We start from the raw sequence: 16,912 nt of genomic DNA on the forward strand, positions 1-16,912 counted from the left end.
GTACGCATTGCTAACTGCTATGAAAACAGAAAAAGCTGTTTGCCTTCTGTAAACACCAAGGAACCTGGTATTTTCACCTCCAGAATAATTTAAGGGTTAGAGAACTGAACCAAACATGGCAATTTTTTTCCAGCTCCCCTTTTTATTACTATTTATTTAATCTTCAGTACGTTCAAGGGGCTGTAAATTGCTTTTGCCATTGCAGAGATGCTTAGCACTAGCATTGTGTGTTCACTGGACTTTTCTTGGCTCTGTTAATGCAACACATAAGACTGTGGCAGGTTTCTAAAGGGCCAGTGACATTCCAGGTTGGTGGTGGGATTTTTTAAATCTATGTAAAATTGTTTTTAAAACCCTAGTGACAGGACAGTACATGGCTAAAGGGAGGAAGCTTGTGAAAGGACCAGCACGCTAACCTGTCCAACTAACTAGAACCACTGCTGAGTCATGAACCTACAAGTACAGCACCTCCCAATTAAATCCTCTATTTCTATAAAAAGCACTACATCAATGATAGCTACAGACTGGCTCTTAAACCCCAAACTATAAATGGAAAGGGATGGCTCAAAAGCAAACATCGTGTACTGTGGTGATCTTTCTAAAAGACTTCCTTGTAAAACTAGGAAAGTTTGACTAATCGTTGTGACTGTGACACAAAATAAGGTGCTATACACACCGCTTCTGAGGAAGAGCAGATCAGGCCATGTGTACCTCAGCCTCCTTCAGCAATGCCATTCCTGTGAAAGCCTGGCAGATTAGACTTCTGCACCAATTTTTCTTGTCCCTGATTAACAATCATGGATCTGCATCTCTCTACAAATGCTTTTATCTTAGGCTCTCTTAGCACAACAAACCCTGGATGCAGTGAACTTACTCTGACCCTTTGCCCAATTAATTATTATACTGCAACTTGGCCTGGTTCCATGGGAGTTAGGCAACCTCATGTCCTGCGAGCCCTGTGCTCTGCTCAGGTTTGCTCATCCTCAACGACCAATGGAAAAAGAAATAATAAATCTTCCCTCTGCCCTCTGCAGAGCTGCAACCCTACCCTCCCTGCCTGTCCCACAAGGTCAAAACTGCACTGATGGGCCCATCTGAGTGACAGGTGTCCTATGCGCATGCATGAAATTATCGTGGCTAGATAATAGTGAGCGTGTCCTCTCTAGCAGATCCTATGGGCCCCAAGCATGCCTCTTTTGAGACATCCCCTGCTGCAGCATAGTCATGGTCTTTTTTTTTCTTGATTTGCGGTCCAGTAGCTGTTTGGGAGTTGCTGCTGGATGATGGATGATGCCAGTGCTGTCAGGCATGCTGGCTCAGCGGAGAGGGGTTATGAGGCGAACGTGCAGGCCGCTGGGCCTGAGCGAAAACAGCTGTGCTCACGCTGAGGAGAAGAGCTCAGAGGCACCCCTGCGGGGAGCTCCTCCCTACTCCCAACCAGGCCTGCGCCGACCGGCCCAGCCTTACTTCCTTCCCCAGACAGGGGCCCGGCGGGGACGGCGGCTGAGGGGACGGCACCCCGCGCCCCCACACAACATGTCGGACAGACGCCCCGAAGGGGGCCTGCCACTCAGGCCGAGCGAGCCAATCAGCTTCGGCAGCTGCCCGTCGGGGCGGGATTTCCCGTTGAGTTCGCGTGCAGTCACGGCGCGGAGGGATACGGCCAGGGGGGCGTGGCGCGGCTCTGCCGAGAAGTGGCGCTGCAGGCGCCGGGAGTTTCCCGCTCGCCGCGTTCTGGGGTAGTTGCGACAGGCGAGCGGGTCGCGATGGGGTCTGCTGAGGCCGTGGTGGGGCTGCCGCCGTGTCCGGAGGCAGAGGCGGGTGTCGCCTGCGCAGCCGCTGGCCCCGTGCCCGTGCTGAGGCGATGACCGGAGGTCCAGCGTGGGGGGCCGCCTCGCCGTGCTCAGCGTGGGGACGGTGCGGGCACCCCCGTGTCGTCCTTCCCGAGTGTCCCGGCCCGCTCAGGAACCTTTTGCAGCCACCCCCTCGGGAAGAGGAACAGCCGGTGCCAGAGAGGGAGGGCAGCTGTGCTGCCGCGGCCAGGGCAACACACTGATAGATTTTCTTCCACGTAAGAAATGGTGAAGTTGAGCACTACGAAATCCTGGTGCCGTATTTGTGCAGTTTGCAGGGTGGTAACCAAACGGTCCATGTCTTGTCATAATAATTATTTTTAGGCAGCAGGTAACATTGCAGTGGAAACACTTCCGACAGTATCAGTATCCTGGGCCAATGAAAGAGGACTATTAGTAGCTCCGAGGTACTTTTTTATTGGAAATAAACACTGTATGTGGCACGCCTGTCATCCGAGATCAGTGGAGCTACCATACAGCTACCTACAGTACCTGTTTTAGGGGTTTTTTTTATTAATACCCCTTAATAAAATTAAATGGAAGGTTAACTATTTTGCTGGAGGTATGCTTCTAGTCTGGTAACAGCCCGCCTTCTGTCAGTATTGTACTACAGCCATCCTGGTTTATTTTATTACTCATTTTTTCTCCCGCATGTGATGCAGCGCAAGCACCAAAGGCCTACAGCAGCTCCTGCTCGCCTCCAGGGCACGAGCCGCTTCACCGATACAGTCCATGCAGTTCTCCTTCCCCTTGCTGCTGTGAAGCACACAGTGCAGTTACTTTTCAATTTAGTACCTTTCGGAGCGGATGTACAAAAACCCAACCAGTAACCCCAGCCGCCGCCCGGGGGCAGCTGCGGTGGAGCCGCCCCCTCCCCACGGGCGGGCCCACGCGTGCCCTCATTTCCTTCCCCGCTCGCCAAAGGGGATCCTCGCCTCAGGCGAGGCACGTTTGACCCGTGGCGGCCCGCGGGGACAGCCGCGCCGCCCCGCTATCTCCCGGCGAGCCCCGTCGGGGTGGCAGCGCCGGGAGGTGCCAGTGCCACCGCCACCGTAGGCACCGGGTGGGGCGGGCGGACTTTTTTTTCCCGGCGTGCCGTGCGCCGGCGCCGTTGTGTGCTGCGTCACAGCGCCAGCCGCGTTAGTCTGTGCGTGGCCGGCTCCGGGTGCGGACGGGCTTCGCCATCATGGCATCCGCCGCCACACACCCGGCTCCCCCCGCCGCCGCCACCGCTAGTGTTGCTCCCCCGCCGGCTCCCGCCGCTCCGGGCATCCTTATCGGCGACCGGCTCTACTCGGAGGTGTCGCTCACCATCGACCACTCGCTCATCCCGGAGGAGCGCCTCTCGCCTACCCCCTCCATGCAGGACGGCCTAGACCTGCAGTGCGAGACCGACCTGCGCATCCTGGGCTGCGAGCTCATCCAGGCGGCCGGCATCCTCCTCCGCCTGCCGCAGGTGGGTGCGCGTCCCGGGGCGGCGGGGAGGGCGGTGGGGAGGGCGGGCGCCGCCATTGTGGCGCGGCGGGAAGGGCGGGCGAGGCAGCCGCGCGGGGGGTGGCGGCGCCAGCTGGTGCCTGACACAAAATGGCGGCGCCGGCGGCTGGGCCCGGTGACTGACTCCCGCTCCTTCCTCCTCCTCCCCGCTTTGCGTTCATAGGTGGCGATGGCGACGGGGCAGGTGCTGTTTCATCGGTTCTTCTATTCGAAGTCTTTCGTCAAGCACAGCTTCGAGGTGAGCGCGGCACGGCCCGGCGGGGAAGCCGGAGGGGGGAGACGGGCGGGGGAGTTGGAGGAGCGGAGCGGGCGCTGTTCTGGGGACCGGTGAATTTGGCTAGCCACACGCCAAACGGGACGCTCTCTTGGAGCGTTTAGGCCACGGTTTTTTTGCCCTTTTCTTGTGTGTAATTTTGGTCTTTATGAGATTAAAACCCATCTGCTTATAGAAACGGGTCTTCCTTTCAGATTGTTGCTATGGCCTGTATCAATCTCGCATCCAAAATTGAAGAGGCGCCTCGTCGTATAAGGGACGTGATCAACGTGTTTCATCATTTACGTCAGTTAAGAGCAAAAAGGTAAGACTAGCTTTGTTGTGAACACAAGCATCTCTTGTCACTAATGTACACTGCAGTTTTCAATTCACAGTATTTTTCCAGGCTAAGTTCAACGACCTAAAATTGAGAAGGGAGTGCTCGTTGGCTGCTGTGTAGGCAGTGCAGTTCAATGCTGACTTCTTCTACCAATAACTCTTTTTTTTTCACTTGGTAGACTCGTTGTCATTACTTACGTACTCACAAGTATTGGTTCTAGTTTGAGGTCCATGGTTGTAGTTTTAGGTCTGTTGCTAACTGATCTTTGGTGTCTTGTTCTTGAAAGGTTGTCTTAGGTGTGACTAGCCAGTTAGTGGGTTGCTGTATATTCTCCAGACTTTTAACCATGTTCAGTAGTCGTAATGCTTTGCTTTTCTTAGTACGTAGCTGTCCAGATGTGGTTATGGTGCCAATAAAGTATTGGTTAATAAAAGATGGCAGCTGAACTTTACCCAGTGACGATAGTGTTACCTTTTAGAAAAACCCGTTTTTGAAAGTGTCTGAGAGAGTGTGGTTTGGCCTACAGTGTTTGCTGCTTTAATGACACCGCTTCAACAAGGAATGTGTAATTGAGTCTTGGAAGCTGAAGGCATCTTTAATTGCAGAAAGCGAGACTTGTGTCTTTCACGGTACTGTGTGCTTGTGTTAGTGAAGTTGGAGTGTAAGCTTACCTGATCTGTGTGCAGATCTGGGTAACTGCTGAATTGTAGAGCTGTTTTCAGTTGTGAGTGCCTAATCCTGCTTTTTGTGTGTAAAGCGATGTATGTTTTCCTGTGTAAAGCAAATTAACTTGACATATTGGAACAAGGGATGGTTGAAGGGAAAGAATTTTATAAATTGCTATTAGATGCAAAATGCGTTTAAATCTGTCATGCAGCAGTGTTGGTCTGTGAGATTGGAGACGTCAGCTATGATGAAGTAGCTTTACTTATAGTGGCCAGTTGCTTAAAGTGTAAGGTAATCCATAGTTACAGAAAGATTTTGGTTTTAGCTAGATTCTTAAATTGACACTTTCATTCCTCTATCACCAGGTTACAGCAGGAATTTAAAATTTAGTGTCATGTAACCTTTTATGAGGAGTGGAAATCCCTTAGGGAAATGAGCCGTTTGCTTCTGTTGCATCTAAAACTTCCACTTTTAATGATTTGTGCTCATGTTTTACCTGGTTTTAGATAAAAGAAGAATGATTTGGTGTTATACTTTGGAACTTAGCTTTGCTGGTTGGTTTGTCTGTTTGCTTTTTAAAAAGTTGATATCCCTGGTGGCCCCAAGAGAATTTTGTGAAGTTATGCTGGATGTTACTCAGCGGTATTGTTTCTTACTGCAGTTGTGATAAGGGAGTCCGGTTATTGGAATTATTGAAGCTGGTTCAGTGGTTCAGAATGTTTTGGCCTTCATCCAGGAAGTGAAGGTTAATTAATCATATGCAGTGCTTTTCTTTGCAATGAGAATATGAATTAGTTGTTTCTTTGTGCTGTGCGAAGGATCAGAGAAACTGAACTTAACCTGTGAACTTAAATCTTTCCAGCTAGCCTGTTCCAAATCAGAATGTCACTTGTGCATGTTACATGGTGTCTAAAATGCATCATGTCGAGAGAAATCGTGCACTCCTACCCATTATTTTCTGGAGAAATGGGTATTGTTGCTCTGAGGTTCTGAGTGAATCTGCATGAAAGTAATCTTAAAAATGCTGAAGTCTGAGATTCAGACTTGCCTTTTTTTTTTTTTTTTTTTTAGCAAGCAGGATGTAAACGTTTTTCTGTACTTTTTACAAGATTACAGTTACATAATCTGTACACGTTATTAACTTCAACTCTTTTTTCCCTTGCAACCGACTATACAGCGACCAGCTACATTTACCAAAGCCTGGGTGATGTGGAGTGGTACATAAAGATGAAGCTGTCGTCATGGCAACAGTGAGTGAAGTATCGAAAATCCCCAAGGAGAAGCCAGTGCTCTGAGAATAGGTCACTGGAATCGGGGGACTAACAGGTTGGCCGCTGGTGAACCATTTGGAAGAACTCCTGTATCTTGTTATAAGCTTTTTTCTTTGCTGTCCAGGTTTTTAGAATACTAGCTTAATCTTCTTTCGGTTTTTTGTTTTGTTTTTTTATCTGATGCTAACACTTAGGCTCTAGTTAGTTTCTCACACACAACCCAGCACTGAAACAAGCAGTCGGGCTGCTATACTTTCTTTTTGCCTCTAGTCTAGTATTTCTGTTAACTGAAGCTCTTAACCTGCACATGAAGTTTGAGTAGTTTGAGTAGACTTGCTTGCTTTCTTGAACAGTTTTGGGTTCTTGGTTCCACTTTCTGGCTCTGTATAATTGCAGTTTGAATTCATAGTAAAATATGCCTTCACAAGGATACGGAAGTCTTGAATTGTAAAGCTTTTTATACAAATCATTATGTAAGCAGTCCCTTATATGTACGTGTTTGCAGATCTGGGAATTGCACTGGAATTTTCTTTTTGTAAGACCTGTAGTCAACTGAGTTAACTGCTAGGTGGTATTTCTAATACTGAGAAGTAAGAAAAATCTAAAAAAGTGTTTTGGACAAGCATACTTTCATTTGGATCTTTCACGAGCATATGTCATGTAGTACTGCATGTAAAAATGTTTGTGCATGGAGAAAAAAGCTCGTATTATGAAAATACTGGTTTTTAAAAAATTGTGTGCCGAAACCACTGTGTTCTGAGCGAAGTGCAACTATTGTTTAACATGTAGAATGTAGTTTGAAGTTGATTTTATTTATCTTAAATGTGCCTGAAAGCTGCAGAAAGTCCTTACGGGACTGGAACCAAATGTGACTCCTGTCATTGTGTTATCTCACAAATGTTGGTTTGAGATGCTCAGTCAGCTGTTCTTCTGTTGCAGCAAACAGGTTCATGCAGTTGTGTTGGAACTGGCCTGTATTAATAATACATACTACTTAGTGTTCCTCAAACTGTTCTATAAATCTGTGGTGCTTGTATTTACGATGTTGGACACAAATATAGAACTTAATTTCTTCTCTCTTATTTTGACTAGGGTAACAGAGATCTGGTCTTTAAAACGAGATGCTGTTGTTACACTGTACTTGTCAGAAGTACTTCTCGCATTTTGAACAAAACTACATGCAGGGCACTTTTCCTCCAAAGTATTAGACATTACAAAGGCATCAAATTTTAATATTACATCAAATGAAGATGTAGCTGTATCAATGTAGGTTTCATTTGTCAGGGGGATTTAAAAAAAAAAAGGATACTTGTAATTTATTTATTGTTACAAACACATTACAGCGTGTGTTAATCTTCTGGGTTGTTACGCAATCTCAAAATCCATATGAAGTTTTGCGACTCTGTGTTTGATTGACTTACCTGAACGGGCACTGTGTGCATTCTGTTCCTAAGTCTAAAGTCTTGCCTGGAGCTCTAGTGCTGATCTGTGAAAACAGATTCAAAGTAAGAATTTATAATACTAGTTGGCTATATAGGGCTTGAAGCTTATATTTTATATATAAGCTTATAAATTATTTTTCTCTTGTTTGCTACTTGGAACTAAAATGTTTGGACTGAAAACTTAAGTGCAGCAAATGGCAGTAGCACGAAGTTCCTCTTTTTTTCTTTCCTCAGTAGGAAATCTAAGAAATTTTCCAGAGGGAAATCTCTGAAGCTTCCAGCATCTAAATAATTGTGCATACCAACACTTTGGAGTTTGTGGCAAAAGTGCTAAACTGGTAAATCTTAATGCAGTGGGGAACTTGATTTCTGCTGGTAATAAGGTGCAGTAAGGTTTTCCACAGATTTTTATTTTGCATAAGTGGAAAAAAAGGCTGCATTTGTCTTTATTTCTTGAAATACAGTCTGGATAATCTGATGGTTTTCATGGCTTCCTTAGATCTGTAGATATCTCAAACTTTTATCATAAGTGACCAGAGTAACATGGAACTGCAGAGTAAAGCATGCTTCCAGGTGTCTGAATTCTGAGTTTCCTGTCCCTTTGCTGTTCAACATGTACAACCAAAGTATGAACTGTTTGTGCTGATCCTGTGGCCCTGTAGAAGGACAGTGGAAAGCTTGAAATGCAGTAAGGCTCACAGTCTTCCCTGTTGCACTTCAAGTTACCCTATTGTGTTTTCATAATACTGACTTTTTTACATAGCTTTGAGAATGCAAAGACGTGGATGATAGTAACTCTCCAGCAGGTTGTTGGGTGGTCCCATGCAGTCATGTTGTCCTGCTGTTGATTTTTTTCTTTTTGACTGGAAGTCATAGTTGCCTTAACTGTTTCATCCCAAGATTTTTCATCTCTCATGAAGTGTTCTGCTAACAAGATAAGCTGAGCCTGGACACCTAAACTCACTCTGGATGATGCCTTGCAGATCCTCTTAATGCCAGTGATCTATAGATAAAATTATATGAAGTAGTATTGGAGGAAATGTTATATAAAACCAGTATAGCTAGTTGAAATGGATTGAATGTGAGACAACTTCTTGGATTTGAAGAACTTCAGCTTGGTTCTTCCGGTCTCTGTGTTCAGACAGCCTTTATGTGCTGCAGCGTTCAGATAAAATCATAGCCTCTCTACCCAAGTAGTTACTTTACAGAAACTTAAAAAGATTTTTTCTTTTCCAGTGAATTTTGGGGGGACACCAGAACCAATCAAACAGAAGCCCACATTCTGTCTTGGTTATATTTAGAGCAGCTGAAATCACAAACTTTGTAAACTTGCCCTGATCAGTAACATTAACGCTTAATTAGAGAAGTTACATTTATGTAACGTGGAAAAGATGGCATTTTTTTAGGAGACCAAGGTAGTAAGACTTGCACTTAAATTGTAGGTCCTTCATAGCACCAGGAAGCTTCAGTGGTTCATCTCAGACCTCCTGGGAAGTGCTTCTCACCCTGTTGGGAAAAGCAGGGGGAGCTCACACTTCAAATGCATGGTTATACAATATGGTGCTTGCATTAGTGAAGTGGGTCACTTGTTGTATCCTTTAACCAAGGTAGTAATCATCCTTGTATGTGACTGCAGAAGTCTTCGCATAAATTCATTATTGAAGTTAGGAAGCCCCTCAGCTGGCCTTGTAATTGACCCCGGGGTCTTGAGTCTGGGGGTTTTGAGTGCGTTTTTTCTTCATCTGTGTTCTGTCAGGGAGGAGAAGTGTGATCCACTTGTGGAACTTGCGTGGAATCAAAAAGGACAAGTTAGTAGTGAAATTCTTTGTCTGATAAAATGGAACCTGTATTCTGAATCCACTTTGCATTGCTACTTTTGTTCTTTGAAGGTAATACAAGATAAATTGGTCACCAGTGCTTGGGGTACACTGGGTGTATGATGTGAACAAGCTGTTTTATTGGAGTGTAACTAGTTGCAAAAACATTCTGCTTTGGAAAGCATCTGGAGTCTCTGAGGCATACTGCAAACAGGGAAAAAGGTGATCTGTCTTTAGGTGGAAGTTTAAAATGCACGATATGGAATGTTGAAAGGTCAAGTCTAAGCACAGACAGAAAAGAGTATGAATGGAGTTTGCTTGTGCATAAAGTACACAGCAAGTTATCTTAGTTAAAATTTAAAAAATGCTCTGGAGAGTTCAGGTGTTGGATTTGGAAGGAATTAGGAATTGGTAGTGCTAGACTTGGGAATACTTCTCTGTGAAATGAGTTCTTGTTCTGCAGATGCAAGTAGCAGAAGTGGCACGATACCCGCTGATCAGTGGGTCAAGCATTCAGAATCACAGGCAGATGTGACACCACTGCAGAGGTTTAAGTCTTTGTTTTACTAGGCTTTTTGTATGTCACAGTAGCAGGGCTGCCTTTTGTTCTCTGAAGATCTGAATGATCTTGTCTTCCAATGCATGGGGAAACTGCAGTTCATAAAGCACAAGCTTGCTACTTTTGTATCAGTCAGAAAACCTTCTAGCCTGCTTTTGCTTTGAAGGCCTACCTAGCAAAGGCAGTTGTCTCATGTTTCGACCCCCACGTCTGTCATGAAGTGTAAAGGTTTCTTTGAGGTCTTTGCTGTAAAGGTGATTTTCATTCCAGCAGCTGGGCCAGCATAGTCTGCATACACAGTAGCAAAAAATTACTTTTTTTCTTAGCCATCTAATCTGTAGCTGGTCAAAAGCAGAAACTAAACTAGTTTATCTAAACTTGGACAGCACAAGATTAATGCTTAAACTTGCTTGCAGGAGTTGAAAAACGGTTTCTGTTGCCATTAGTTGGTTGGAAGGGAAAACAGAGATGCCACTGTTTTTGGATATGCAAAACAGTTTTGATTTTATTTCTTGCAAACTATAGGACTCCAAGCCCCCTGATACTTGATCAGAACTACATAAACACCAAAAATCAAGTAATCAAAGCAGAAAGGAGGGTACTGAAGGAGTTGGGATTTTGTGTTCATGTCAAGCATCCACATAAGGTGAGTTATCAAAAATAATATAATTGTAAATTCTATTCTACCTTGATGGCAGCATTGTGAGCTGTTGAACGAGAAACGCAGGTGTTAAAATGACCTGGTTATTTCTTCTCTTTATTCCTTAGTAGTTATAATGAATGCTTTTGGCAGAGTGCTTGGGCAAATAGTCATATTAACTTCGTTAGAAATTGCTTCCTTGGGAAGTGTTAAAGGTGACTTTTTGAAAAGCATAGAAAAGTAGTAAAATACAGAATTGTCTGAATATGACTGGATGATGCATGAGCTTACAGTGTATGTATGCTTGGAAAGGAGGCATTTGTTTTGGCATACTGCTTGATTATACTGTTGCTTTATATGTTAAAACTGAGTCGTGGTTTTCTTTTTCTTCCCCCTCCCCCCCTTATTCCTCAGATCATTGTTATGTATTTACAAGTCTTAGAATGTGAACGTAATCAAACCCTGGTACAGACAGCCTGGTAAGTTGTAACTTTCCATTCTTTTCCTAGCCAGGAAAATAGTAGCAGAAATAACAAGCCTGACGATCCATATGCAAAGCAATGAGATGTAAGTTATTACACAAATACATGCTTTTAAAATACTTTAGTGCTTGTTTCTGCTTACTATTTTCGTGGCTTGATTCCAACATAGTAGTGGAGAACTCAATTTAACTTTGTTCTTTTTTCTACTCTTTAATTAAAGGGTAGTCCATGATGGTAAGTCATAGAGCTCTGCCCTCTGCACCTCAGCCCATGACCTGGGGATGGCCTGTTTGGCTGCCCTTCTCTCCAGCCAACCCAGTGCAAGCTCTCATCCGAGATTCACTGAAGTGGTCCATATCCATCGGGCAGCATCTTCTAGTTCTGTCTGGGTGTCAAAAGGATTTGTATATTTGTTTTTAGAAGTAACTGTTAAAAAATGTTTCTAAATGTATTTGTTGCCTAGCTACTGTATACTGTAGTGTATTTAAAGGACACATGGGGTAGATTTTCTGCCAACACTTACTTAGTTGACTTAGCATTTGGCTAAACTTGAGTTTTTTTAAAAAAAAAAAAAAAGTAAATTACAGTGCATGCAGCATGTTCACTTAGAAGCCATACTGGGCATGGTTTTCTGTAGAGTCAATACTTACTGACTGCTGTTCATTTCTTTCCTGTAGCACAGTAACATAGAAATCGATGGAGGTCTCTGCTGTTTTTATGTATCTCTTGGCATGTGTTGCTTGGTAGTGCCACCGTGGTGGAAGAACAGTAGCTTAGTGAAGTGGGAGACCCATTACTAACTTGCAGGTCTTTTTCCAACACTCAGTGAGCAAATTGGATGCTTCTTTCTCTGGATGAAGTTAATGTGGCTCGAGACACTCATAAGATTCAAATGCAATGTTTTATGAACTTTATAGGTTGCATCTAGCCTCTGGAAAATGGTAGGTTAAAAATGTACCGTGCTTTCATACTTGCATTTGAGTTTTAAGCATATTGGGTTTTAAATATGAGAATGTTTATGTTTAAAGCGAACAGCTGGACAGATGAAAAGTACTTGTTAGATTTTTAACTCAGTGGACACTTCACAGTATAACTTAACATACCTACCTAAGGAAGTAGCCATTACATACGATTACTTGCATTGGGGTTTCAAAACAATGGCAATGGTGCAAACTTTGTTACAGAAGTAACAATATAGACATCAAATACAATAATTTGAAAGAAACCAAGTGTTCAATATAATAACAGAAAAAAAAATAAAGTCAATTGAGTCTCCAGTATTGCTACCCTCTAAATAAAAATACGTAAACTGGAGATCCAGCCTTTCATAATTGTTTGGGTTTTTCTTGTTGTTTGTTTTTTTTTTTAGGAATTACATGAATGACAGCCTTCGAACAAATGTGTTTGTTCGCTTTCAGCCAGAGACTATAGCATGTGCTTGCATTTATCTTGCTGCTAGGGCTCTGCAGGTGGGTATTCATCTATCTTTAGCATTGCCTTTTATTGCTAGTAATTTGGTTTCAAGAAAACTAAAAAATTTTAAACAAATGCTTGGTCTGTAATCTCTGTCATTAAGCTTTTGGTTGTTCTATTTTCAGATTCCACTACCTACCCGTCCTCACTGGTTCTTGCTCTTTGGTACCACAGAAGAGGAGATCCAGGAGATATGCTTAACAACTCTTAAGCTTTATACCAGAAAAAAGGTAACTTTGAGATGTTCATTCTTCCTGTTCATTTTCCAGTGCAGCTTGAGCTGTCTCGGTTGTCTAAGATTAGGGGTCCTCAAACTTTTTAACCAGGGAGCCGGTGCGTAGATGAAGTGGCAGGCAGTCATCTGTGGCTGCCTGATTTCCCCCCCTGCCCCAAACCCTGGCAGGGGGGTTCTGTAAATACGGGGGGCCGGATTGAGGACCCTGGGGGACTGTATCCAGCCCGCGGGCCGTAGTTTGAGGACCCCTGGTCTAAGATATTTGGGGACACCTCATACAGATCTGCTAATTGGAAAGCCTCTGCTTTGTGGTCCTCTGAGGGGCGTGTGAGAAGAACTTACAGAAGTTAGTCACATTATGGGACAGATGATTAAAAGATAATTGAATATCTTTCAGAAATGAGATGGAAGTATGAATTGCATTAGTTCAGATTCTTACCACATTGTTACTTTAACAGCCCAATTATGAATTCCTGGATAAAGAAGTAGAAAAGAGGAAAATGGCACTACAGGAAGCTAAACTGAAGGCAAAAGGTTTAAATCCAGATGGAACTCCAGCACTTTCAGCATTGGGTGGCTTTTCTCCTGCATCCAAACCATGTAAGTTTTTCTGAACAGAAACTTGCATAATACTTTTTGATGAGTCTTCTAAATCTGTGTCCCAAGGTGTTAAGAAAAAGCAGTGTGCTTCTTGAGCTTCTAGACAATGTAGGCTTTCTCACAGAACTAAGAAGCAAGAGAAATCTTTTCTTTTTTTAAAACAAATTTCTCAAACCAGTTCCAGTACCTTGAAATGGCAGATTAGAGGGGGAAGGGATGCTTTACTCCGTACCTCCACAGGTGGAAGAGTGAGATATTAATAATACACACCCGTAAGATAATGGTGTTACAAAAATGTCCAGACCCAGGAGTTTGTCTATTGCTGTGTTGTGAAGAGAGAGTCTCAGGATTTAATCTGGAAGGGTGATGTAGCAATAGTAGCCTTCGTGGTTCCTTTTGCAGCAGGTATCTCTGAAAATTGCTTTCTCTGCCTTTTTTTTTTTTTTTTTTTTTAATGTACATGTCAGCTGTTAAAGTGCCGTGAAGGAAGACAGCTTATAGTCAGGAAATGGAGAAGGCAAAGTCACAGTGCTGGCTTGGCATTAGCGTGAATAAGTTGTGATGCATATCGTGAACTGGCCAGTAAATCCATCTGGACTCTACACTCTGATGGCTATTGAGTGAGGAAGCTGCGCTGTAAGTCCTGATGCAGCACCTCTGCCTTACTGTCGGCAGGCCAGATACAAATGCGTCGTTCTTGCGTAGTAGCCCTTCCCTGAAAAGGTGAATCAATCTCTGGGCTACATCAGCTGTCTGTAGAGACAGATTGAATTCTAAACTAAGTAAGGTTTTTTTTGTTAACTCGTATTTGTACCATTAATATAAAAATGAAATCTAGTTCTCCTGTTCAGTCATTATTCTCTATAGTATTGGAAATTAACTGTCAGGGTAACAGTTGAAGTCACATATTTTGTGGGCCATAAGGGCAGCTTTTATTTTGTACTACTTGGGCTCCAGTGGACAAAATCTCTAACCAGCAGCTTGGCTTGCAGGTAAATAGTGGTGTTCTCTGCCCTCCCTGCCAGCAGCTGGCTTTAAACTGTGTATCTCCCCACGAGCATCTCATTGCAGTGTTCTCTTGTAGATGGAAAGATGGGATGAAATAGTAGCTATTGAGTTCATATTTGTATTTTGTGCAAACACCGGCAAAGGTGTGTAAAGGATAAAATATGTTTAAGAAAGTCTGTGGATAAAATACCTAATTTTGAATTTAAATTCAATTCTTAGCTTCCCCAAGAGAAGTAAAAACTGAAGAGAAGACTCCAGTCTCTGTGAATACCAAAACCATTAAAAAAGAGCCAGAAGAGAGGCAGCAAGCTTCAAAGAGCCCTTACAATGGGTAGGTAAAAGTCTTCCTGATGAAGAGGATACTTCTGTAAAGATGGTTTCTTCAACTGAAGTACAGTCTACTTCTGAGCTAGTTCGTGGAAGTAGCAAGCGCCTCAGGTATGTAACTTTTTTCATTTATTTTTTTTCCCCCAAAGCATGAGAAAAGAAAGCAAGAGAAGTAGAAGCAGCAGAAGTGCTAGTCGATCTAGGTCAAGAACAAAGTCAAGGTCTCGATCACATACTCCTAGGCGGCAGTAAGTAGTGGATTTTGCGTTGGGTGGGGTGGGGTTGTGGGGCAGGGGCAGGGGTTTTTGCGGGATTTTCTTTTTCATCCTACTTAGTTCTCCGGGATATTTCAGTAGGGCTTTTCACTTTGAATAAGTAGGGTTGCTGCAAGTAGCCTGTAGGTGCTTAGTACAGGCTTTTAACTGCTGGCCAGGAAAAGTGTGAGACTTGGGTCTGGCTGTAGGCTCTCGGTTCCTGACATGAAGCAGTTCTGTTGGTAACCATGCCGTTAACGGTTGAAGCTGTAAAAGCTTTGCTGTAAAATGGAAGCTTAAGACTATCCTAACAGCATGTGTAGGCGATGAGTCTGTGATGGAAGGAGTGTAAGGTAGTCTTAGCCTGTGTGATGATGTTCCCCGGGAGTCCATTGTAAATGGGCGCAGTCTCTTGGGACTCGGTCCGCTGGGAAGGGGCGAGAAGTGCCATAGGGGCCAGGTACACTGTCGCAGCTTGCTTCCGAAGGCGTGCGAGGATGTATCTTCAGTCAGTGTTGCATGGTGCTCTGCCTGGCTCTTCAGTACTCTGCCTCTCTTCTGTGACTGGGGAAGAGGGGGAGCTGTGCAGGGTGATGTGCTGATAGCTGCTGGCTTTACGTATCTATCTATCTATCTATATCTTTTTAAAGAATCTTCAGGCTGACATCCAAGTTGGAGACTGCCAGCTTGGATCTCAGTCAAGTGTTTCCCTAAGTGTTGCAGACTTGGGCTGATCACTGAAGGAAAAAAGGCAATAACCAGTTTGCAATCTGGTGTTGAGGGGAAGATGAAACAATTACAAGAAGCACTACATTCTGGGTTTGGTTTGGGCTTTTTGTTTTCAAAGGAAGTCAACTCAAAGGCATGTTTAGGGGGGAGGGGGGGTCACTCATTCATCAGCTCTCCCTGTGGAATAGTCTCTGACTTCTTCCTTCTTCCAGTAACTTGGAAATTCCTAAACGTTGATTGGGGGTTTTTTTCTTCCATGTGGAAGACTTGCTTTAACTTTTAGTGCTTTTCTGTAAGCTACAACAATAGGCGGAGCCTGTCTGGGACATACAGCTCAAGGTCAAGAAGCAGGTCCCGCAGCCACAGTGGCAGCCCTCGCCGACACCACAATCATGGCTCGCCACACCTGAAGACCAAGCATAGCAAGGAAGACCTGAAGAGTGCAAATAGACATGGTCACAAGAGGAAAAAATCACGTTCACGTTCTCAGAGCAAATCCAGGGATCATTCTGATGCTGCCAAGAAGCACAGGCACGAGCGGGGACACCACAGAGACCGGCGCGAGAGATCCCGCTCCTTCGAGAGATCTCACAAAGGCAAACACCACGGCAGCAGCCGGTCAGGACACAGCAGGCACAGGCGCTGAGACTTCGCTCCTGCACCAGATTCTAGTTCAGTCTGTATATAATAAAGGGACTCTATTTGCAAAGAAAGGAACTGAATAGGATTTGATTAATTTAAACCCAATATCTGATTTTTTTCTAAAACATGTAGAAGACTTTTCTTTTGGGAAAGAAACTGTTACCAATTTTTGCACATAATACCTTAGCAGTATCGGATTGGTGGAAAACAGCGATAAGGCTATATTGTATGTATTAGAGTTGTGTATTGTTTATTGATATGAGAACTGGAGAGTGAGTTTCTGTAAAAAGGCAAAATGTACCTTATTTTTATACAAGTCAATTGCAGACACTTATATTTAAGTATAGTTATTTGTTTAAACAATGGTGGATACTTTCTTACACTGGTTTTAGTCTGCATGTGTTAAAAGATTTTTACAAGAAATAAAATATAAAGCTTTTTTTTAACTGCCTGTTGCATGTCAAATGTATTGGAACTAAACTGGATTTTCTTAAATGCTGTTGCTGTGACCAGTGGATGCAGATAGGACATTGGGGACGGTGATGTGCTGCTCATGTGAACACAGGACTCGGTCTGTGCCCTTCCTAGGGGAGGCAGGTCTGCCCCGACACCCGTGCAGCGCTGGGACCTCTGAAGCGTAGTGGGGGAACCTGTGATAGCTGCCTGGCACAAGCCACAGGTAGGCTACTGGTGGGGGCTACTCATGGCCCGGCTTGCCTCCTGGCTGCCCCCGGGGAGACGGGGATCCCTTCCCAGCCCACCTCTGGCAGAAGCAGGTGAGTTGCTGTCACCTGCTGTTTGGCTTGGTTGTGCTGGAAGTGCAAAGT

The 16,912-nt window shown here is 44.1% G+C and overlaps 1 protein-coding gene across 1 annotated transcript; it reads left to right on the forward strand.

The window, feature by feature from the left end:
- The first annotated feature begins 2,962 nt into the window (after positions 1–2,962).
- On the forward strand, positions 2,963–16,531 carry CCNL1 (cyclin L1). The gene is made up of 11 exons (XM_037407448.1): positions 2,963–3,309; positions 3,511–3,585; positions 3,816–3,925; positions 10,221–10,341; positions 10,750–10,814; positions 12,187–12,286; positions 12,416–12,520; positions 12,984–13,125; positions 14,353–14,464; positions 14,610–14,708; positions 15,741–16,531. The coding sequence occupies exons 1-11, from the start codon at positions 3,040–3,042 to the stop codon at positions 16,087–16,089; spliced, it is 1,548 nt and encodes a 515-aa protein (XP_037263345.1). The 5' UTR covers positions 2,963–3,039; the 3' UTR covers positions 16,090–16,531.
- The last annotated feature ends 381 nt before the right edge of the window (positions 16,532–16,912 follow it).

Source organism: Falco rusticolus, chromosome 13, assembly GCF_015220075.1.
Source record: "Falco rusticolus isolate bFalRus1 chromosome 13, bFalRus1.pri, whole genome shotgun sequence".
Lineage (NCBI taxonomy): Eukaryota > Metazoa > Chordata > Aves > Falconiformes > Falconidae > Falco > Falco rusticolus.

Coding starts and splice junctions, on each gene's coding strand:
- CCNL1 (XM_037407448.1), top strand. CDS start 3,040: ATGGCATCCGCCGCCACACACCCGGCTCCCCCCGCCGCCGCCACCGCT. Junction 3,586..3,815: donor TCGTCAAGCACAGCTTCGAG/GTGAGCGCGGCA, acceptor TCTTCCTTTCAG/ATTGTTGCTATGGCCTGTAT. Junction 12,521..12,983: donor AGCTTTATACCAGAAAAAAG/GTAACTTTGAGA, acceptor TTACTTTAACAG/CCCAATTATGAATTCCTGGA.